This window comes from Alexandromys fortis, unplaced genomic scaffold, assembly GCF_014885135.2.
Source record: "Alexandromys fortis isolate MF-2015 unplaced genomic scaffold, M_Fortis_MF-2015_v1.1 scaffold_167, whole genome shotgun sequence".
Lineage (NCBI taxonomy): Eukaryota > Metazoa > Chordata > Mammalia > Rodentia > Cricetidae > Alexandromys > Alexandromys fortis.
Genome location: NW_026068050.1, coordinates 1,504,717 through 1,529,739, shown reverse-complemented (window position 1 = coordinate 1,529,739; position 25,023 = coordinate 1,504,717). Strand labels below are relative to the sequence as shown.

Sequence of the window (25,023 nt, the reverse complement as noted above, 5' to 3'; positions counted from 1 at the left end):
ACAAAGGCTACCAAAAGAATGTGAAAAACCAAACCAAAACAAAACAAAAAATCTTCCCCCCAAACTTAGGAGCTCTTCAGCTATGAGGCTTCTGGGATCTTTTCTCCAGACAGCCTATGGGCTGTCAGTGGTGGGTGACTCGGGAGGAGAGTCTGAGTCTGCCTGTGCAGCCTGAAGCTTCTATTTAATAAACATGTCAAGCAGACAGAGCGACAGGAGGGCAAAGGGGAGAGGCGAAGCCCGCAGAGCGCACTGCAGCCCACACTGGAGCGGAGCACTGCTGCTGGCCTCTGGGAAAGCCACTGGTTTAAAACTCGTCTCTTTATCTGAGGGCTTGTTGGGTTTGATGGCTGAGGGTTGGAAATTTCAGCAAACCCACTGTCTAATGGGGTGACACACAGCCCTTAGGGTGCACTGCTGTGACACAATGACTGCAGGCTGCAAGAGTGCCTTCTGTCACAGTCACACTGCCCCAAGACAACCCCCACCCCAAATAGTTTTCAAGTCCCAAAGACACTTTAGGAGGGCTTTGCTCCTTTAAATCAAGTCCTGACACTTTCTCAGTTCAGCCCTTATTTAATTAGTCGCGTCCAGCATGCTGTGACCTAGTGCCCTCTGTTTAACCTTCCCTGATAAGAGCAGGTCAAAGGGCATGTATGTTTGAATATAAAAATCAAACCAATTTTTCAAGGAAACTATATTTCCTTTCTAGCCAGAATTAATTGCCAAGCCAGTACATTGATTTGTTTCTTGAGACCACCTTCAATTGTTAAAACTGTCACTGCAAATGCAATGTACAGTATCACTGCCCTCTAGGCCATCTGTGCCAGTATGATTTCAGAGTGGACTCATGCTCTTTGCTGAGGGAGGAAGTATTTTAACAGCCTTATTGGTATATGATGAAAATGTTCTAACAGCCCTTTTGTTGTTATGACACAAATAAGCACACAGATGCGTGGCTCTGAAGCAATGTAGAGAAGCATGAACGCCACATTCGGCACTTTCTGATCCAATGTCTCCCAGGAGGCTGAGTAAACGCTTTATCTTTATAGCCACACAGTAAGGAGCTCGGGAACAGCATCCACAGAAATGCCCGGCAAGTGGACTGCCCAGGGAAGGCCCAGACTCAGAGACCAAAGGGTGTCAGTTCATGTGTCTGGGCCTAGCACTTGCTGGCTAGCACAATAGTATTGTGCAATCTTGTTTAATCTTCTGTTTTTGTAAGGTGGATGTTTCTAATTTGCTTTAGACCAGGGTACTGAATCTTAACTACTCAGATGGCTTGTCCAAGGCCATACAATCTATGGTGGTGGGATTGCTTAGTAGGGTCAGTCTGACTCTGGGCGCAGGAGCTTGATGAGCATTGAGAGTCGTTGGCACTCTAAATTCCTGTGATAGCTGGAGGTGTGATGTGACCATCAGTGGTGTCTGTGCAGACAGATGAGTCATCTAGCTTGCTAAACAGTGATGCGGTTCACAAATGCCCTCAAATATTTCACCATTCTCTTACTAGAGGCTCACCTATATCTCTCTTTCAGTCTAGGAGGTTTATGAGTGATCCAACCAGTAGTACACACTACACACACACACACACAATTTTATATAGAGAAATGTTGTTGTTATTGTTGTTGTTTTTCTAAGATAAGGTCTCATGTAGCCTGGGCTGGCCTTTTGCTCACTATGTTGCTAAGGTCTTGAATTCATGTCTTCTTCCTCCTGTTCTTATCCTCTCTCCCTCCCTCCCTCCCTCCCTCCCTCCCTCCCTCCCTCCCTCCCCCCCTCCCTCCCTCCCTCCCTCCCTTCCTCTTTCCCTCCCTTTCCCCATTCTATAAGCACAGAACATTGTTATTATCTTTAAAATATATATTATTTATGTGTATGCATGAGTGCTTGCAATGTATATATGTATACCACATACATGTTTGGTGCTTGCAGAAGCCAGAACAGATCATGTGATCACCTGAAACTGACCTTGCAGATGTTTTTCAGCTTCAAGTGGGCACTGAGGGCTGAGCCAGAGTCCTCTGCAGGAGCAGCCAGGGATCTGAACTGTGTGCATCTTTCAGTCCCCTCAACACTGTTTTTGAGAGAGGGCCTAGTAATGCAGTAAAGCTGTCCTCAAAGAGTAGGAGTCCTCTTGCCCCAGTTTCTAAGGACTAAGCATAGTGTGCTTGATATATAGCTATATGACCTCTCAAAATAGGTCATGAAAAGTCATGCTGTCTGGTTCTCTTGGAACACTTGCTTTCCAGAAACTTCCTCTTAGGACATTCCCCTCAGGATTCTGCTATCATAATCTTTTGAGAAGGCTCTATCATATAGATAAGCTGTGTATAGGACTATCAGCTAGCTAGTACTCGAGTCTTTGATGTATCCCGAACACCAACATGAACAAAGGATTCTCTAGAGAATTTCAGTTCCTAGCTCCATGAGTTGTGCTTACCCTTCCTTTCATCCTCCTTTTTCTTTTTTTCTTTTTCCCTTCCCGAGACAGGGTTTCTCTGTGTAGCTTTGAGTCCTGTCTTGGAACTCACTCTGTAGACCAGGTTGGCCTCAAACTCACAGAGATCCACCTGCCTCTGCCTCATGAGTGCTGGGATTAAAGGCCTGTGCCACCGCTGTCTGGCTCCCTTCCTCCCTTTTCCTCCTTTAGCATAGTGACTCTCTTGGTTGAAGCCTTGCCATCGTGGAGTAGAGTCAAGTCACCCTCATGAGCTACAGAATTCTCTACACAATTATATACTCACAGAGTCTGAGAGCATAATAAAACAGATCACATTGCTGCTATTGTTTACTCCATTAAGTTCAAGTGTTTTTTTCTAAATTCATAAAAACAACTGGATTAGGTGTACACTTTTTCACAATCTATGGTAACAAGGAAATCATTTTACTTGGATCTAACTGATGGGACTACTACTGGATTCTATATTCTTAAGTCCTCTGATTCAGAAGTAACAATCCCTACATTGTCTGGAGCAGACTCTCTCATGTGGGTGTGCTGTAAACTACTACATCCCTGCAGTTAACAGCAAAGGCTGCTTCAGCTGCTTTGGGAGCAGCACACATTGATCCTAGAGGAGGGTCTTCTGTGCTTGTGATGGATAAAGTAACTATAAAGTACAGGCTCCAACGATACAGCTCACTAACTTTTCTTAACAGAATCCTAGAGGCCATGAATGAACTGAAGACATGCAGCAGTCACAAAGCAGAAGTGTTTCTCCAGCTCAGGGTGGCAGTGTGCATCCCTCAGCCCTTTCCCCTCTCAGCCAGTAATTCATCTAGATTATGGGTTCATCACCTGCCAAGTTTGTTCCTTTTTTAATGAAATCACTTGGCAGTTAATAAACGGACAGGGAAAGTCTATTCCTTGGGGCTTGCTCTGTTACACAGGTTCAGTGTTTTTGAAAATTAAATTTCCTACTTGAAAAAAGTCTGTTTTTAAGCTGACAGCAAGGTATTATAGCAAAAGCCATTTTTCTTTCTTTAGCTATAAAAATTTATAGCACTTTGTACAGTTATGTATAAATGACCTTTACTTTGGACACAAATCAGTTAAATCATCCAGAGAGTTATATCAATCAAAATAATCAATTTTGGTTCTATTCTATAAGAAGCCATTAGTTTCCTTAACATTTAAAAGTTGACAGGATGATAATACCTTTATCTAAAGAATTCAGGATGGAAGTTTTGTAAGTTACGGCAGCATGGCATAGGCCACATTTAAAGAGTGGAGAGTCATGGTAACTAATCTTATTTCAGCTAAAGAGAATTTAGGTAAATTATTTATCAGTTTCTCCATCTGTAAAATGGGTACAATAACATTTTGCATAGTATCTATGAGGATAAATGAGAAAGCACATGTGGAACATTTAGCATGGTGCCAAAATCAGTAGCTTAATGAAGGGTACATATGCTTTATAATTCTATTCTGGGATCTCAGAACCCAGAGAAGAACCTCCCATTATATATACATTAAAAGATTAACTTTTTGGAGACTGGAAAGATGGTTCAGCAGTTGGGAACACTAGTTGTTTTTCTAGAGAACCCAGGTTCAATTCCTAGCACCCACATGATGGCTAGGAACTGTCTATAACTCTAGTTCCAGAGGGGATCTGATGCCCTCTTCTGGCTTCTGCTGGTACTAGGCATACATGTGGTACATAGACACACACACAAGGAAAACATATAAATGGAAATAAGTAAACCTTAAAAATAGTTTCTAAAAAAATTAACTTTGGGGGGTTGGGGATATGGCTCAGTGGGTAGATGTTTGTTGTGCAGGTATGAGAGTCTAAGCTCAGACTTCCAGCACCCATGTAAAAATCCTGGCATGCCAACGAGTGTCTATACTCTAGTACTAGGTACAGGGAGACAGGCAGATCCTGGGGGTTTGCTGGCCAGCAAGTCTATCATAAATGGTGAGCTCCAAGTTCAGTGAGAGACCTTGTCTCTAAAAAAGGTAGAGCCAGGCATGATGGCACACATCTTTAATCCCTCTGAAGGCAGGTAGATTCTGTAAATTCGAGGCCAACTGTTCTATGTAGGAGTCCCAGCCAGGACTACATAGTGAGACCATTTCTAAAATGAATAAATAAATAAATAAGAGAGCCAGTGAGAGAGGAGGATACCTAACTCCCACCTCTAGCCTCCACATGCACATGCAAGGACACACACACAGCAACTTTTTTGTTGGTTAACACAACCTGAATCAAGGTTTAGTACCTGAAAAGCAGGCAAATCAAGAACTGCGAAACTGTTGAAGAAACGCAAACTCTGAATGGCTACTTGGATGGTGTTCTGGGTGTAACTCTCCTTGGGACTGGTAGAGCTGGGGTCTGAGATGGTGCCATGGAAGAGGATACAGTAGAGCATGTGTAGAACTCCAGCCAAGTCTGTAGCCTGAAGAGCAGCTGTCAGCCCTGTGGGGTCCTGGTGATTATTGTCAAATATGCTGCAGGACCTGACAAAGAAACACACAACTCTGAGAAAAATCCAGTTAAAGGATGTTAGCATTTTTATAGGTTAAATGAAACACAACAAGCAGACCATTAAAAAGCAAACCATCTGAGTTGTGTAATGAGGTAACAAGAAACCTCTAGAAACAAATGTAGCCTTCCCCACTTAGTGTATGTGGCTTCCCTTTCTTTTCCCTGGGGGAGCAGCCTGCTCCGCTGTGGTAACTGAGCACCATGCAGTTGGTGCTGAGGCTGCTACTGCCTTTCCTGTACTTGGCAGCCTAGGATACCCCTACTATCTCTAGTGCCTATATCTGGGCAAACTGTAAAGAGTCTGTGAGAGCTTTATGGACTCAGAGATCCATAGTTTCCTTTTCTGGACCTACAAAGGGAATCTTCTCAGGGGAAGCAGTTACCAGGGAAACATAGGTCCTCAAAAACCTGCAGTAAGTCCATATACCAAAGCGAGATGCTTCAACTGCTTTGTAGGCCCTGTTCCAGAATAAACAGTATATTAGCAGGATAGGTTGTGTAGGCCATAGTTTCCCAAACCCTAAGATTAGGTCTATATAGATCATTGCAGACTCAGCCTAGTCATTGTATGTAGCTTTACTGATGAGACAGAAAAGGCAATTTAGTGGTAAATGAATTTTTAAAATCAACAGTGAGACAGCAAGGTTTTGCTAAATCTATCTCATTCCTGAAATAAGGCATACAAAGCATGCAGTCAAAGCATATACAGCTGCCAACTATTCATTCACCTCCCCGTCCCCAGCTTTCAGCTACTAACAACAGACTGCCCTCTGAGGAAACAGCCCTCCTTACCTCATTGCTAGAGTACGTGATGGAGCCCTCCCTTGTTTACTCTGGCACAAGGGTGCCTACCTCGAAGCTTAAACTCTACGTTTTATTTCCCTAGCTGTTCAGCACATGCCACACTCAGAGCCAGAAGGCCAGAGGGACACTTTTGTCACTAAACTTGGAAAGAATTCCCCCTTTTTCTTTTACTGGGTCCAAGAAGATGCAAGTTTTAAGGTGTGATAGGCAGGGGCTCTAACTATAGCAGGGACAAACCCTAATGTTCCTTGGTGCTGTTCCAAGTAGGTCAGTTACCGCTTTTTCATGGGACTTGGCTTTTCCTCTGGGTAGTTTTAAGACGCTGCTCAGTGTCCTTCCTAATACTCTATCATCTGTGCAGCCCTCAGCAGAAGTCCCCACACTACTCTGTGACCATGCAATGATACCCTTCTCAAGCTCAGAACATGAACAGGTTTTTCCCTATCATTTGTTAACCCTTCAAGCAGGAATGCAGGAGGGAGAGAGGCATTAAGATCTATGCTTATTCCATCATCTTGCTTGTAACATTCAGAAGAAATCACTAAAGAACTCAGAGGGCTGGCTGGTGAGTTTCTAGTATCGTGTCTAAAGGGATCGTTTTATTCATTTTAATTTGGTAGTTGCATCGAAGTAGAGTTTTATTGATAACTTTAGTCAGCATTTGTGTCTCAGATATATTCTGTTTCTAATATTGCTCAGAACACAACCAAAGAACATGACAAATCCTTGTGTTCTTCTCATGGAATACTATTACCTTATGCACACAGCAGGATCCTCTCAGTTGATGGGGTTGGTACTATTCTCATGCATGGTGTGCACTATGTAACAACTACAACCTAAAGCAGATCATATGAGCTTCTTAAGTAGCAGAGGCAGGGGCATGACGCAGGCCTTATTACCTGTGTTCTGCCCAAGGACCAAAACATTCACACAGAACAGGAAGTGATCTCTTATTTTTCTCTGCCTTTTCTTTAGTGAGAATTTGCAATTCACTGAATATTGTTAAATATAATACGCATTTGTGACATAAGGGGGTCTTTTTATAGTATGTTACTATATAAAGATTAAAGTTTTAAAAAGAACTTTGATTATAGGTACATTTGGAACACTTTTTACAAACTTTTTAGTTGAGTATCAGTTGGTGCTAGCTGCCTGCCATTGAAGTCAAAGGAACTAGGAGTCAGACCCTAACTACAGACACGATAAAAGATTAATTTGTTTGCAGTTATTATATAGGGTCTGAAAAGAGACTCGTGTTGGGATTAGTTAACTGCCTGTTCAAACAGGCTAAATCAGAAAGCAGTTCTCCCTAAAACTATTTTTTTTGTTTTTGTTTTTGTTGTTGTTGTCGTTTGTTTTGAGACAGGGTTTCTCTGTGTAGCCCTGGCTGTCCTGGAACTCACTCTGTAGACCAGGCTGTTCAGAAACTCCAGAGATCCTCCTGCCTCTTCTTGCCGAGTGCCACTAATTCTTAATTGGTTTAAGAACCTGAGGAGTGTGACACTATTGCTGGTAATCAGAGTTGACGACTCTGATACTGAATGCTGACTTCCCCTTACTGACCTGCTGCTTTCAGTAGATTATTAGCATATTCTAACACAAATATTTAGGAATACAGCTTTCTTGCTAAGAACACTGTCATAACCTTTCTTAGCAATTACTAAAAATCATGAATTCTCTATTTTTTCTTCCAAAGAATAAATGCAAAAAATACAATTTCATTTGATAAGAACATTGTCATAACCTTTTTAAACAATTACTGAATGACATGAATTCTCTATTTTTTTCTTCCAAAGAATAAATGCAAAAAGTCAACCAACCAACCAGCCAAACAAACAAACAAACAAAAAATTAAAAACTCAAACAGAAAGCTTAAAGAGAAGGTCACCAGCAGTGTTTCTCCTGCAGCTTCATGGGGAAAAGAACTGACCTGACAGCTAATAAAACAACAGTCTTTGGAAATATTCTCCTAAGGAAATGAAAGTGTTGGCTGATGAAAATCAACCAAGCATTCAGGGAGTGAGATGTGGAAATGGTTGAAAATGCATATAATATTGCTTTGAGGAAAAGTATATTTCTCTTAAAGTGATCTCATGAAATAAAAAAAGGCTGTGAGGGCCTTTTATTTACTTTAATTTTTTAAATTCATCAGTCAATTTATTTATTTGTGTGTATAGTGTGCATGTGGACTACAGCACACATGTGGAGGTCAGAGGGCAGCTTGTGGGAGTCTGTTTTCTTCTTCTACCATGTGTGTCCTAGGGATCAGGCTCAGGTCCTCAGGCTTGGGCAAGCTCTTTCCCTGCTGAGCCATCTCTCTGGGTCAATGTTTACTTCTGATTTAGCCTGAAATACAGATCATTAGCCGTCAGTAGATGCCTGGCTCCTGTTGAGTCTTAACTCTTAGTTATAATCTCTTTAATCCCACATGTTTATAGTAAAAGGCTTTATGCATATCATGAATGCATTATAGAATTTTTCTTAAAAAATGTGTTATTAAGAGAAAAAAGGACACAAAGTTGTGGGAGGCCAGGAAAGTGGGGATGAATGGGGAGGAGTTGAGAGTTGGAGTAGGGATAAATATGATAAAATACATTGTATGTAACTTTCAAAAATTAATAAAAATATTTTAAAAATACATGAAGGATATTAAAAATTAGATGTGAAGTTTTGCATAGCAAACTTTAAAATTTTAAGACTCTTCAATTGTTTTTAACCAGATCTTAAGGTATTTTTATTTGGATTCCAGTACTAGAAATTTTAGTGAAATATTTATTTGAATTCACTAAAACTAGATTTGGATAAGTATAACTGGGCTATCATTACTGCCATATAGCATATAGCTCCTGAAATCTAGCTCTTTTTTTTTTCCAAGACAGGATTTCTCTGTTTAACAGCCCTGGTTGTCCTGTAACTCACTTTGTAGACAAGGCTGGCCTCGAAATCACAGAGATCCACCTGCCTCTGCCTTCCGAGTGCTGGGATTAATGGCGTGCGCCACCATGCCAGTCCCAACACTGCTTTACAGGAGTGTAGAATTAGGCAAAAAAGCATCAGTTTGCATAGGCGGGAATCATAGGCCATCCATTACATAACTGGCCTCAACTAGCCTAAACCAGCAGTAGAGAGGTGCAGTTCCAGACTCTGTAGCTCCTTCCCTCCCATTTGTTCCTAGTTTGTCTATGTTCATCTTCCTGACTTACAGTATCCATGCTTCCCTTCTGTAGGGCTGAGGACCATCTAGATTACTCTCATAGCATCTGGGATTTTGCTTCATTCATCTGTTACTTCTAGAATCTCTGAGGCATCTTGTGGAACTTCAATTTCAGTATTGAAACCATGCACAGTGTTGGTGTGGAGTGAATTAAGGCTGTGCCTGCCCTGGTGATGGATGAGAACTTCACTGAACAAGAAGTGAATTATTTCTCAGCAGAATTCCAGCTTTTGGCTCTTAGATACTGGGATATTCCAAGATAGGCAATACTCATCTAGTGACATCACCATTTACCAGGCTTTGTGTGAGCACAAAATGAACGATGCTCTCTTGGGTACTCCGCTCAAAAGCCAAAGTGCCTGTGCTCCAATACAATGAACCAAAAGGCAAGGAAGACCTGGCCCTTAAACTGGAGGAGGCTGCAGTCCAGTAATGGTGGGTCTGTCAACTACCTCTTGCTGGTAGAACAAACTGTCACAACCTATTGGCAGCAAACAACATAAATGTAGCATTTTAGAGTCCTGGAGGTTGTACTAAAGACATTGCCACAGTTTGTGTTCCCTTAGGGGTGCAGGGCAGCTCACACTCAGACCTCTCTAAGGCCATAGTGCACCATCTTCACATATTTCTGACACACACACTACACTGTGTTTGGTGTCAGATGCCAGCTTTGGGCTTGCTGGTGTAGAGGCCTGGCTGGGGGTTTTGAGCTTCTTTAGATGGCGTCTCTGGCTAAGCCCAGGAAGTGGAGGAGACCCAGTACAATCTTGGGAAAACAAGGTGACTGGAAGGGAAAGGAGAAGCTTCCAGGGAGAGAAGGCAAGCTCAGGGTGACTGACTGGTACTAGCCCCAGATCTTGGAAGTGCACAACAGGGATGTGGTACAAGAATGACTCTCATCTGAGACACTTGGACCTCCATAGTTTCAATTTTTGTTCTGAAAACAGAAAAGGGTCCTAGTTTTGGCTCTGACCCTTCTGATTTTCAACTGGGACACAGAGGATCTGCCATAGCCTTTTCTGCCTTGCTTAGTAAAGGATGAGTAACTAGGGAAGAAAACTGTCCTAATGGGACTATGATCACTACAGACATTCCTCACAGAGCTTTCTGTCTCCCATTCTTGCTTTTTTAATCCATACTTCATAGAGTATGAAATTTTTTTTTCTTTACAAGTCATTCTGTTTAAACACCTCCAATTGGTTTCCATCAAGCTTAGAATAGAACTCAAGTTTCCTGTTTTTTCTTTTTCGTTTTTTGGTTTTTCTAGGTCAGGTTCCTCTGTTTATCCCTGGTTATTCTAGAACTTGCTCTATAGACTAGGCTGGCCTCAAACTCATAGAGATCCACCTGCCTCTGCCTCCCAAGTGCTGGGACTAAAGGTGTGTGCCACCATGCCTGGCAAAACTCAGATTTCTTTGTGAGTCTTCCCTCATTTCCTGGGCTGGACTTCCTCTCCTATCACTTTCTTCCTCATCTAATTCAGCACCCACCAGTTTTGTTTCTGGAACACAGAAAACCAGGCAGAACCTTACCATTCTTTTCAAGTAGAATATTCTTCCCTTGGATTTTTCCCATGGCTGGCTCCTTTGAAGATACAATTTCATTACCCCAGAGAAGCCTTCTCTGACAGACACGTGAGTAAGAACTCAGATGGCCTCTAGTTTTCAAGTCTCCCAAGGGCCTAGGCACTGCAATAAAGATCGCTCATCCTTCTCCGTACCTTGACAGAACCCCTCACCTATAAACTCTGTGAGACTTTGGGGTAATCTGCTACACTAACACAGTAGCCAACTGGAATAGGGAGAAGAAAATCAAGGAAATGTGAGGTCACAGACATTCAGGGAGAAAGGCAGGACCAACTCATTCTGTATGTTAGCAAGGGATGAGCAGGATTACCATAGGCAGCAGCCTGGTGTGAGGGGACGCTCTGTAAGCTGCAGAAATCCAACAGTGGTAGAACTGGCCCTGCAGTAAGTACTAAGCCTCATGCCATTAGATATACCCACATAGAAAACGGTAGATCATTAAAAAGATTCAAACCTTATTGCAAGATTGGGTGCTTTTAAGGTTCTTTTCAATCAATAGAATATGGTTATAGATTTCCTGAGGTATGCAGAGAAATGGTCAATCATAAGTCTGGAGCTGGATCCTCAAAGGCTAGTAACTACACACACACACATACACACACACACACACTTCTTTTCCCATTTGTCTTTTGCTTTAGATACTATTAATGGCCACACGTACTTTCTTCTCTCCAATACATCATTCATATGGTACTTGTTAATGCTTCAAAATTTGGTTTTTAACAGGCCATGTTTCTGCTCAAAGGCTGTTAATGACACTATTGTCTCCACAACATACTAGAAAATAATTTATATTTTTACACTTTAGCCTTGCCATCATCTGGGAAGCATTACAATCATCACCAAACATGTCAAAGTTCAGCTAACTGTATTTTTTACTCATGTTTTTCTGCTTTTATGTCTTTGGTTATATTATTTTTTTTTTGTCTATCTTTACCTCAACTCTATATGGTTTTTATTACCTTATTACCAACTCTTATTATTACCATTTTTTTGGGTACTGGACTAATTTTTAGGTACTCCAGAAAATATCTAGCCCTTATAAACTCAGAGTGTGACCTTTCCATCTTCTGAAATCTACTGACAATGGTGATGATAGTGGCCAACATTTATTAAGCATTTACATGTGCCAGACAGCCTGCTAAGTACTTGTACGTACTACATTCTAACTTCTTTCCCACTATCTTTTATCATGGATATTTGTATATGTTTCTTCTTTTTCCTCTTAACTTACTAGGTCTTTGAGGACAGAATAAGAGTCCTGAGTCATTTCTGCTTTTTCCCAAGTCTAGCACAGAACCTGGCATGGAACAAGTGCTACATAAATATTTGTTCAATGAATGAATGGATAGGTAGGGAGGCAGAATTAAAAGTTTACCTTTGTTTGAACAAATGGTTTAGAAGCATCCTTAAACACTTGAGAAGTATTCATTTATATCCACATAATTAATGGGCTAAATTATAAATCATTCTGATCTTTTTATGACATAGGCTTTCAGACTTTGGCTACAACATATTTTGTTAGTGCAGTTTGGATATGAAAATGGAAAACACATATACATGTAACAACAAAATTCCTTTTTATAAAATGATTTTTAAATTTAGATGTCTTCCCTAGTCAATCATTATCAGCCTTGTCTTACTTCTCTTTCCTCAGAAGTGAAAGTTTTGCACGGGTTATAACATTAATATATATGATTGTTTGCTATTATCGATCTGTTGCCTCTACTGCATAACTGTAGGTACAGTTATGAAGACAATAAGTCACTGCAGAGTAAGTACGATCCAGGACTGACTGCCATTTACACTCTTAGTTCTGCTGAGGAGTCCACACCTTAAAGGAGGCTGAGCCCAGCTGGTTATGGATTTGGGTGCCACCCTGAGACCTAAAACTATCCTTTTCTTTTTCCTTCCTGTAAGACCAAGAATGGAAAACTGATAGCCATAAAGGCCAGCAATAAGCATTTCTGAAAATCCTATTACAAATGGTTCAGTTTTGTTTGAATAAGAATTGTAGTTTGTGAACAATTTTAATTTAAAATTCTGTAGTAATTCTAAACTAAGCCAATTCTTTTTATCACATTTTCACTTTTACTTAAGTAAATACACATTCATTGTTCAAAACCAAGCCTGGTATAGAAACCGTGGGTTCACTCTTTCCTCCCCCACACTGAAGCACAGATTAACAGCACCAATTCTGACACCCTAACTGTCTTTCAGAACAGCTAGGTAAAAATTAGAAGATTAAGGGCACAATAGGAGAGGACTCCAAAAGTGGACCTGCTCAATCTCCCTTACAAAGGCCAGGCTGCTGGCAGACTGCACCTTGTTTACTCAAAGCCTGTGCTATCAATTAGTCTGCTTAATTATCTCAGACTCTGCCAGTCCGAGAGGCGATTCTTAAAGGCCTCGAGGCTCTTCTTTGTCTTTTACTCTGGCTACTCACAAAAGAGCTTTAAGGACAAGCTTTCCTTGACATTCTGGATCTAGCTAGACTCTTGCAGCCAAAACAGGTATTATGTGAATTATTACAATAAAGCAAAGCCACAGGTCCTACTTCTTGAGACAGGGCTGTAAGGCAGCATAGAAGTTCTAATGTATGTAACAAAATGCTTGGACGGGCTGCTGTAGTTTGTCTTTAGAAATAAACCATCTACGAAGACAGGAGAGCAGCACAGATGACCTATAAACATCAAATGTGAACACACCTGAGTGGCAGACTACTCCCTGCACTGGCTGTGGTTCTCAGGAAACGGAGACTGAAGAAGGACAAGACTAGTTAGGGATTATTTTTTCCGACTTGGAGAATAGTAGCTTATGTAAACTCTACTAGAATTTCCTAGGTAAATCATATCACAGAACCACCTGGACTTATTTTTACCTCCAGAATAATCTACTTTTGCAATAAGTCCTGTTAATAGAAATTTGCTAAGCAATTAAAATTGGAAAAAAATTATATTGGGGGAATTAAGAATGTTTACTTTTAGAAAGAGCAAATCACTCATCAAACTACTTACCCTTCCCTCATTTGGAGACTGTAACATTTACTGCTCAACAACTGCAAGTCAGAAGCCTGGGGGTTCGGCTAGATTCTTTATCTCATCTCCCATATCATGAAGCCCTTTGCTATCTTATTTATTCTACCTCCTCTCAATATATTTGCTCCTCTCTATTTTCACTGGGTCTAGAGGCACGCAATATTATTCATGTGAACCATGATAAAGTCTCTTTGCTAATCCTTTGGCTGCATCCATCTCTACATTTTTTAGGAGTGTTCCTTCTGAAATAGAAATTTGATCCTGTCCAAACAAGCCAGTGGCAGTAGGCCCCTGTTTTCCTTTGAGCCTCATAAGAGCTAACATTTAAGGTGTTCAATCAATGCCCCTTACTCTCCATAGTCACAAGGACATCAAATCGAACACAAAACACTACATAGTTTTAAATATCCATGTATTTTGGCTTGGGCTGCCCCCAAAGCAGATCTTTAAACAAGGATATGGGGATAAATACATTCTGTGTGTGGGTGAGAAGGTAGGGCAGGTGAAAAAGCTGAACAAGAAATTATGGATGAATATGCTATTGCCGGGAACCTTGTGAGACCATAGTGAAAATATCTCAGAATCGTTCCACTGAGGGACAGGAAAGCTGGAGTATCACTCACTAGCTTCCTGTTGGAGGTCACTCCTGTGTGTGTCAGTTCCCCTGATCTTCGGCAGAGAACATCCTTAGGTGGAGAAATAGGACTGTCAGGCAGGTTAAAGGCAGCAATTCTGTCTGCTTTACCATATACTGCAGTGCATTTTCCTTCTACTTGTCTGGCGCACTTGAAAAGTCAGCCTACTGACAGGGTGAGGTGGGCTGCGTCTTTTAATCTTAGCATTGGGGAGGCAGAAGTAGACCAATCTCTCTGAATTTGAGGCCAGCCTGAGCTATATAAGGAGTTCCAGGCCAGAGGGGCAACAAAGTAAGACCACAAATTATATACCAACCGCATATACTTACCTTGGTGATGGTCATTTAAATTCAAAATGAGCACAGGCAACATAGACAAAATGCTGGCAAGTTTGCCATACTGTGCATTGCAGCAGGTAAGAGTCAGAACCCGAAGGGGTTTGTTGTCTGAGAGAACAGTAGGTAAGAACTAAGTGGGCAGAGTGGTGCCTGAAACTGGTGTCAATGCGCAGACAGAGCTGTTCCTGCCCCAGACTCTTCCCAGTGTTGTAGCAACTATTTCCTGATTCTATTCTCAGAAAGGCAGGCTTTGTCTACATTCCTGGATAGAAAGTAACTACGTGAGACACTCAGCTCAGGCTTTCTTTGCTTTCCTGAAGTCTCAGACAGTTTTAATCTTCCTATGAATGTCACAGAGGTGAGGGACTGGGTCAGAGTAAGGAAGATTAGGTGGGTTTAGGGATCTTATTTGCAATGGACTAAACCAATGTTCATTTTAGAAGAAATGCTTTTCTCACAAAACACAGTGCACACTTGCATTCCGTGTACCATGGATGCAGGTGGGGCAGGTTTCTTTAAGAGGCTAGATTTTATAAACTTCAAATAACTTGTTTTCTTTATGAAAAACCTTTAAAATATACAGTGAAAGAAAATCTGAAATACAATTAAGCACTGTTTAGAGTTTAATTTTAAGTAAACTACTTACTGAATGTCTTTGCTATGCTTCAGGGATGTATCATATTCCTATCAAAACCCCAAGTCACTATTGTGGGTGACTCACACTCAGGAGATTCCTTGCCCTTTCTGGAGAACTGTGACTTTTTAATTAATTAATTTTATGTGTGTGTGTGTGTCCTGAGCACATGCATGCAACAATGCACATGTGGAAAACAAGTTTAGGAGTCAGTTCTCTTTTTTGACCCTGATTGGGGGATCAAAGTCAGGCCATCAGGCTTGTGTGGGTTTTAACTCCTGAACCACCCTGTTGGCCTGGGAATGATCATTTCTGAGGATACCTTACAGGGCAGTGCTCAAGTCCACAGTAGTTTCTGGCACGTTGCTTTGGTCGCAGCCATGAGTTACATACAAGTGCCTCCAGGGAGCTACTGTGGTTGGACGGCTCTTTTGCTTCGGTACTTTGTTAGAAGGAAAAGTAGAGAAAATAAAGTTTAGGGGATTAACTAAAGGGAGGCGAAGGCAGCAAGATTTCTTGCTGGTGAACTGTGCTGTTCTGGGCTAATGGCCTGATCTGGCTTGGTATATGATTTGTCGCAGACTAACTGACTGCCAGAGAAGCACTCGGCACCTCTGGATCTCAGCAGAAGAGGAAGTGGATGATTCACGTCTTTAGACAGTCAAGTTCATGACACCAGTTGAGAAAGCAGACTTTGGCAGGAATATGTATCCCACCCTATGAAAAATGCAACCCATGTCTCAATGTAGAAAACCAATGACAAAGGAAAGAGAGGGGATGAGCTGAGTGAGTAACGCACAGCAGTGAAATTCAAAGATAGGCAAGCTTAAGAGATGCTCCAACATGCAAGTCTTACCTTCCAGTCACAGCAAAGCATAGGGTACACATCCCACGTAAGAATCCTGTGGCATGCTGCAGAAATGTGGCCATCTTGGGATTCTCATCCACTGGGCCTTGCACTGAGAGGAAGCAGCCATGCAGTCTGTCAATCAGACCCATGTTCACCACATAGCTAGTGAGAGAGAACAGTATGTCTCAATCTGCACAGGTGACAATGTCTTCATTTTCCATGATAAATCTTACCACATCCAGGTTTGTATCCCTCAACATGCAGACAGAACATAGTTTTGAATAAAGCAGCTTGTGAACCAATAGTCTAGGATCTGGCATGAAACAATCGGCCATTCTTAATCACTTCCCTGTTCTGAAGAATCTGATGACAGGGGAAACCATCTGAAATGAGCTTACTGTCTTTTTCCCCACTTCAAACAGGGTTTCTCTGTGTAGCCTTGGCTGTCCTGGAACTTGTTTTCTAGACCAGGCTGGCCTTGAACTCATAGAGCTCCACTTGCTTCGGCCTCCAGAGTGCTGGGATTAAAGGCATGTGCCACCACCACCTGGCTACAGTCCTATCAAGTAGTACTTTTTTAAGGATTAGGGAACCAAATTCACCACAACATAGGGGTTTAGAAGACAAAATGATGCTTTCAGATACACTTTGAAAAATTAATTTATTCTTTGATAATTACATATACATACACACACACACAGCATTCTGGTCTCACTGATCACTTCACAATTTCTTATCTTCTTCTTTCAATATCCCCCCTCCCCATCATGTGTTTTTGTTTTGTGGTCTGCTGTGGGACAATAGTCTGTACCCTGTCAGTCACTTATATTTTAAATAAATGCCGATTGGCCAGGCAGGAAGTAGAAGCGGGACAACAAGAATTCTGGGAAGAGGGAAGTGCATTCTGCAGTCGTGACCCAGCCTCAGAGGAAGAAAGATGTGACTGCCTCGCCAAAAAAGGTACCAAGCCACGTGGCTAACTCAGACAAGAATTATAAGCTAATGTAAGTTATAAGAATTAGTTAATAAGAAGCCTGAGTTACTGGGCCAATCAGTTTACCTCAAATATAGACCTCTGTGTGATTTCTTTGGGGCTATATGACTGCAGGAATCGGCCAGACAGAAAACTCAGTCAACGGTGATCCAAGGAGTCTCCTCTTTACTTGTAGGTTTCCTGTGTATGGAACACTACTGAGTAAACTGTTGCCTTTGGCGTTTCCCTCTATTTTCCTCTAGTACTTTCAGAGTTTCGGGCACTAGTTAAGGTCTCTGGTCCAATTTACGTTGGATATAATAGTCCTGCAGTTTTACATTATTGTTTTGGGAGGTCCTGGAGATCCAGCATAGATAAATTCGTAGGTGTCTAATTTCCTATATTAAATCCTTTCAATTTCAATTTGTTACAGTGGTTTCTGTTTTATACAATCAAATTCTGATTGACAGACTGCTGATGAGCAACACTCCGCCTCACAAATGGAAAGTACAATATAAATGAAGATAACAATTACTTACCATTTGATACCTATGGCAATTACAAAAGCGAGGATATGGGAAATGAGAACTCTAAGGTTTTGATGATAGAAATAGAAAATTATACAGTTACTATAGAAAACAGTGTGGTATTATCTGGTAAAGATGAATATTCATTTATCTTATCACCCACAAATTCCTCCTGTAAGCACATGGCCTTCAAACTCATGCAAATACATAACATGTCTGTGAAGTTTAAGGCTCCATTTGTTTAGTCAATAGTCAAAGGAGGAATTATTTTCCTACAGAAATGGGTAAATAAATATTACGGACTTATTCATAGAGCAGAGCAGGTAAAATTATCAACATTAGAACATACTAAATTTAATTGCATCAAATAATTGTCAAAATACTGTTGGTGTGGGAGGTCCTTCTGTACATGTGTTGCTTTTATTGGTTAATGAATAAAGAAGCTTCCTTGGCTTCTGATAGGGCAGAGTAGAGCTAGGTGGGGAAAACTAAACTGAATGCGAAGAGAAATGTGGCAGAGCCAGTGAGAAGCCATGTAGCCACTGGAGAAAGATGCACGGAACCTTGGCAATAAGCCATAGCTTCATGGCGATACACAGATTAATAGAAATGGGTTAATTTAAGATATAAGAGTTAGCCAGAAATATGCTTAAGCTATTGGCTAAACAGTATCGCAATTAATACAGACTTCTGTGTGATAATTTTGGGTCTGGGACGCCAGGAATGAACAAGCGGCCTCCCCCAACATACTATGAGTATTTACGTAAAACTTTAAAGTAGAATATACAGTTTATTATATTTAACATGCTCATACAGACACACAGAACAAGCATGGAAATGATGTATGTTAGCTCCAACACAATGATGTAGATTTCAGAAGAGAGCAAATGGCGTAAAAGGGATGAGAGTAAGGATGTAGTTCTAGCTGTGGCATTTGTTTTCTTCATAATAAGGAAAAAAAAAACCCAAAATCTAAGATTTAGAGAGAAAAATAGTTACCAACTGTTAGAATACAGTATCTACAATATTGTTTTTGTGCACATTAATGTATTTAAAAAATAATAGAACATTTAAACACTGAAAAAGATACATTCATGCCTGTTCTGTGCCAGGTGAGGAGAAAGAGACCTATGTCAGGGTTTACTCTCGAGTACTGAGCTTGTCAATCATCTTTTAAAAGCCATACCAGTTATCTGCTTTGACAAAAGAACACTGTTACTTTCCCCTCGCGATCCCTTTTTCCTTTAGGAAGGATTTGCAACTGAAGATATACATGTGAAAAAGCGTTCTTCCTAGAAGGGGGACTGTAATTGCACTGAAGCATTGGCTGGGCCTTCTGCCTCATCACAGTCAAGGTGTGTGACTCAACTGTCTGGCTGATAGGAATGCAGGGCTGCTGCATCACAGCATAGCCTAATGGAGAATGCTGGGACACAATGACATTCAGCAGCAGGGACAGCTAAGTCCTACAGTGACCAAAAGGACATGAGGAAATTGAATGGGATCAAGCAACTGAGAGAAAGGGCAGGGAGGGTAAAAGTCAAGTGTTCTAAGATTAATGGCTGTGGACCCAAAGCGCCTGGTGCTCTCTGGCAATAAACAGACTCGGGAAAGTGGGCAGGCAGATGGAAGGGTAAGTGAAGGAAGTAATCAAGAGTAAGGGACATGCTGAATGAAACAACTCTTAAAAAGCAGGACAAGAAGTCGGGGAATTAAGAGCTGTGAAAGAAACAAATGCGGAGGAGGGCATTTTCTTTCTCTATTAACCTACCATAAGTTTCAGAGAACAACAAATTGCAGGGATTTGGCATCCAAAGACCAATGCAGACCACAGAAGGCCTGCTGACTGGTGGAGCAGTAACTGATTAACACCAGATGGAACCCTGCTGGGAAATTAAACATTCTACCTGATTCAAGATTCACAAGGGGAAAAAAATTCAGATGCTAAAGTAAGAGTAAATTTCCCTGGAGCAAAGGAGCCCTTTGCAGGAAGCAGGGCAGGCCCTGAACAGGTGTCGGAAACGGCCACATCTGTGTGGAGTAAAGTGTGCCACTGCCGAGTCTAACTAGATGTGAGCTCCAGTCTCCACTCTCCTCTCTACTCTCTAACTCATTACATAACTGTGGTCTAAGCACTTAACCTCCTTGAACAATTTCCTCATCTAGCCTAAATTAGAAGCTGTATTCTTCGAGGGCTCCAAAGACTCCAGCATCTTCCCGTAAGAAGAGCTCCATAAACGGTACCTCTTGTTCTATTAAGTCTGAATGCATGTGGGACTGAGGGGGTGCTCAGACGCTTCTGAGCAGAACGCTGCTATTGAGAGCTGTGGGATCTGGCACATTGGAGAGTGGCAGCTGAGCTCTATTTGCTTTGCCTTCTTTCTGTACATGACAGTACAGACTCTACCAAGAATTTATGGACAGAGCTGCAAGAACTACAACTGCATCGAAATTTCTAAGTTCAAATTATTATAATATTTTTAAGTAAAACAATTTTTAAAAAAAGAAATGTAGCAATTTTACCTGATAAGGTCTTGGACTCGACTGTTAAAAGCATCACCTTGTGAGGGTTTGTTTTTCATTTCCTGTGCGGGTATTTTTGGTGTAGTTGGCCGGCTGTTTCCATCTGGCCGGTTGGCAATCAGACAGCTAAAAACCACAGCACCAGCTCTGAGAAGTCCAGTTGTCAGTCCTTCAAAAACTTGTTTATTTGTATTTCTTCCCAAAACAGCATTATTTTCATCTGGAACGTGAACCTGGAAATGAAAAACAGTGAGTGTGTTTCAGTGAGGCCATGAAAACAAGACAGACACGATCTGGAGCATTTCTAGAATCATAAACAATTTCTGAAAATTTACTCGAGGCAACGAGACATTCAAGTGTGTGGGCTCTGAGGTGACCAGTTCAAATCCCAGTTTTGCCTTTATTGGTCAGGTGACATTGGGGACATTATTTTTTTTTTTCTAAATTCTAACTTTCCATCTATAAAACTGGGACAATGACATGTCTACAGTATAGGTTTCTGAGAGGCTAAATTAGCTAATGAACATAAAATGCTTCGGCATGGAGCTAGTACTAAATTAGCTACACTAAAATTTTGTATGAACTAAAGTTTATACATTTATACACTGTTTCACATGAGAATGGATCTTAAAAATGCCTAATTTAAATATTTCTATTAGGATAAAATTTGCATTTCTTATTATAAAATGGAAAAAAAAGTTCTTTTTCTAACACATAGGGTCACACTGTGTGGATCCTCAAACGCTTTCTTCTCCTTTCTTTGGAGACAGGGTCTCACTGGATGTAAGCTTCCAAGGTTTGCCCGTCTCTGGTGCCATCTTGCCACTAGTAAGATTACAGGCATATGCGCTGCACCTGCCTTTTTATGTAATGTTGGTGATGCAAACTCAAGCTCTCGTTCTCAGGAGGCCAGCGCTTGCTCCTCCATGATGATTTTCATTTAACTAATTTTATTTTAATTCTGTGAAACTGCATGTTTTAAAGAAGAATTCTTTTTTTTTAAATTTTTTTTTTTATTTTCGAGACAGGGTTTCTCCATAGCTTTTTTGGTTCCTGTCCTGGAACTAGCTCTTGTAGACCAGGCTGGCCTCAAACTCACAGAGATCTGCCTACCTCTGCCTCTCGAGTGCTGGGATTAATTCATTTTTAAAAAGATTTTCCTTCATATCTTACAAGATCTCTGCTTCTTCTGAGTTCTCTCTCTATATTTTATATTGGAGACTTTCCTTAAACATAGTAATCTTGAGTGTTTTTTCTTTTGTTTTGCTTTTTAAACATACTAAAGATTCATGTCCAGGTAAATCATTTAGCATATACAGACTGGATCCAGGCTTTGTGGGAGCCTAGTCTGTTTGGATGCTCATCTTCCTAGACCTGGATGGAGGAGGGAGGACCTTGGACTTCCCACAGGGCAGGGAACCCTGACTGCTCTTTGGACTGGAGAGGGAGGGGAAGGGGAAGTGGGGGGAGGGAAATGGGAGGAGGTGGAAATTTTTAATAAAAAGGAAAAAAAAACTGTGTTACAAGATTTGTCTGACAAGCTTCAATATGATTGATTAGGGAGAGACCCAGTTTCCCCCCGCCCAGTGGAAGATATTAACTATTAATATTTTAAGTCTATTTTCTTGGGTTATTCAGTTTCACTATACATAATTTTGTATTCTTCAAACCTCAAGTGTGTAACATGGTGCCCAAAAGGCAGAGGTTTCAAGTCCAAGTGTCACTGATCAGGGAGAAGGTTTTTAATGAGTCATTCATATTTCTGTATGGCTGGTTAAGTTTCCAGGTCTTGAATAATTGGTTCAATTTTCTTGTGTGAGGGCTGGAGAGGGACAAATACTTGGATATACTCAAAGCAGGTGAGACCTCAGGCATACAGGACATCTAAAACCACCTCTTTAAAATATTTTTATAGGCTGGGCGGTGGTGGCACACGCCTTTAATCCCAGCACTTGGGAGGCAGAGGCAGGTGTATTTCTGCGAGTTTGAGGGAAGCCTGGTCTATAAGAGCTAGTTCCAGGACAGGCTCTAAAGCTACTGAGAGACCTTGTCTTGAAAAAAAAACCAAAAATTTTATATAAAAGTTATGTGCATTGAGTATATTCTGGTGCCCACAGAAGCCAGAAGATAGTGTGCAATCCTCTGGGACTGTAGTTACAGGTGGTTGTGAGCTCCCATGTGAGTTCTGGGAACTAAATCTGGATCCTCTTCAAGAGTAGTAAGCACTCTTAGCCACTGAAGTCATCTCTCTAGCTCCTAAACTGGCCTTTATCCAGACTAACTTCCTGCACTGGAGTTACACACAGTTGGAAGCCATCCAGTGTGAGTGCCCAGAGTCAAATCTGGATCTTCTACAAGAGCAGTGCAGGTATCCTTAACCACCGAACCATCTCTACAGCCCCAGCCCTACTCTTTCCAGGTCACCACACGATCTTTTATATTTATATCTTTTTACATCTCCCTCCTATTCTCTCCATTTCTTCTCTTTCTTCCACCATAGCTCACAATAGACTCAAATTCTCAATCCTCCTGCCTCAGCCTTCTGAGAGCTGGAATTACAGGCATGGTCACTGGGCCTACCTTCTATTCTTATTTTCTGAGATTGTTTTGGTGGCACATATTTTCTTCTGGCATTCTTCCTGCTAGTTTAAATTTTAACTTTTAGCTGCATTTCAGTTATCTGCTCTCCAGATTAAATGAAGGATTTACCTCATTTTCTTTCCCATTCTTGTCCTTTAGCAGATTACTGTATTTACTTATTATAAAACTATTGGGTCTTTAGACAGAATGTAATTTGTATGTTTGATCACTACATTTTAAAGTTAACTCACCAGAGATAAAACTTTCTGGTTCTTTCAAATACAACAGAAAAATATGAGTGACCCATTTTTGGTTAATGTTAGACACTTTTAGTTTTTACCAATTTTCATATTTTTGAACAAGATTATACTGTTTTCATCATAATGTTTAAAATAAGCACTATTCATGAATGAAGGTGTTTTTTAAAGAAACCCTTTGATCACCTAGAAGTGTTTTATCTAGACAATTCTACCTTTTAAGAATACAGTCATAAATCTAGAGGAAAAAAGAATTTTGAGATATAAAATTAATGGTCTTTATCTATATGATTAGTTGTTAATCTCACCCATAAAAACCTACTTAACCACATAACCAAGGGAACAGAGCAAGTGTTCTGCTCACCCTTGAGTTTTTATTTTTCTTTTTCCCTTATGAGGGTTGTATCTACAAAGGCAGTTTGTAACAATAACAAGAAAGAAACAACACAAAAGAAGGATAAAAAGTAATGCCTACTGGGGTTTTCAATTTAGGCAATATCTTTGGTTCACCCATTTCATATAAATTTTACAGATTAAGGAATCAAATTTCAGAGGTTTCAAGCAACAGACCCAGACTTCACAGTTATTTCATAGAAGAATGGGGCCTTGACCCTGGTCTGTTCCTTCTAAAGTCCATGGCGTGCTTTCCTGATCAAGCACTCACTCCTCCATATCAGGTATCTCTGATGTGGTGTGCCCTTCTAAATGTTTGTTTTCATTTAAAGGGGGTTGATTATAAGTGGTTACTGGTTACAGTCAATATCTTTTAAAAAGGGGGGGATATAATATAGAAATGAATACTTTGGTTTACTAATTTAAATTTAAGGTCAATTTTGTTATATGTATATTTCTACTCTTGTTTAAGGTGTTATATTTATATACAGCTCATTTAAAAATGTAATGTATAATTAAGAAATACAGATTAATAGATAGTCATCTATAATAGTCAAACTTTTAGTCATGTTAGGTAGGCTGTTTGGTTACACATAGATATATTTCAGTTAGATAGATAACTCTCAAAGACTTCAAAGACCTATAAAATACAACATCTAAAATGTTTTAATACTTAGACTTTTCTCAACAGTAAGACATGTCTGCTTCTGGCAGCACCAATTACTTCAGAGAGATTGATGGGCATTGAAGAAACTCATTATGGAATTTTCCTCCAATGTGACAAACCTAGTCATTTGGGTAACAAACTGCTCTTGCTTGGGCTGCTTGTCATGTTGTATAAACTGTACAAGAACTTGCTAAAAGAAAGTAAGAGAGTCCTTCAGCGTTCCTGCTTCATGAAAGAGTCTACTAGACATTCTGCAGGACACAGAAGAAAGTTACTGACAAACAGCTAATATAGGCAAAACAGTCTTTCAAATTTCCTGCTTCATGGAGAAGCCTGCTGGATACTATGGGTCTGTAGGCTGAAGATGGATGCTCCAATGTTATAGAAGAAATCTGGGTGTCTGTCCAGGCAGTGAGATGTCTCTGTTAATTCTATAATTTTGGAATTTGATTACAATACACTTCCCATTTACTTGGGTAACATTATAGCCTTCTGGGGTCTTTGATGGAGTTGAAGACAGTTATAGTTCTCCTTAGTTATGATAAGAGATAAATTAGATGTAAAATTTTAGACTCACAAATATAAAATATATGATAGAATATTTTCTTTAATTTTGCCAGATACAAATAGACTAAACATTGTAATTATAATTCTTGTTTGACAATTGTTTTATGTAATTTTACTATGTTAGAGTTAAAACTTTCCATTTTATTTAGACAGAAAATGGGAGATGATGTGGGATGTCCTTCTGTATATATGTTGTCTTTATTGGTTAATGAATAAAGTTGTTTTGGCCAATGGCTTAGCAAAGAAAAGCCAGGTGGGAAATCCAAACAGAGACAGAGAGAGTAGGCAGAGTTGGAGAGACTCCATGTAGCTTGCCAAAGGAGTAACATGTTGCATCGGTAAGCCGCAGCCTTGTGGCAATACACAGATGAATAGAAATGGGTTAATTTAAAGTGTAAGATCTAGCTAGGACTATGCCTAAGCCATTGGTTTAACAGTGTTGTAGTTAA

The 25,023-nt window shown here is 40.5% G+C and overlaps 1 protein-coding gene across 4 annotated transcripts in view; it reads right to left on the bottom strand.

The window, feature by feature from the left end:
• Scaper (S-phase cyclin A associated protein in the ER) overlaps positions 1–25,023 on the bottom strand; it is a 467,165-nt gene that overhangs the window by 32,478 nt on the left and 409,664 nt on the right. For all 4 annotated transcript variants that reach the window (XM_050119436.1, XM_050119434.1, XM_050119435.1 and 1 more), the window contains 3 exons: positions 20,111–20,343; positions 16,094–16,249; positions 4,723–4,960 (listed from right to left, as the gene is read on the bottom strand). In XM_050119436.1, coding sequence (XP_049975393.1) covers positions 4,723–4,960; positions 16,094–16,249; positions 20,111–20,343 — 627 coding nt within the window. The remainder of the gene's footprint in view (positions 1–4,722; positions 4,961–16,093; positions 16,250–20,110; positions 20,344–25,023) is intronic.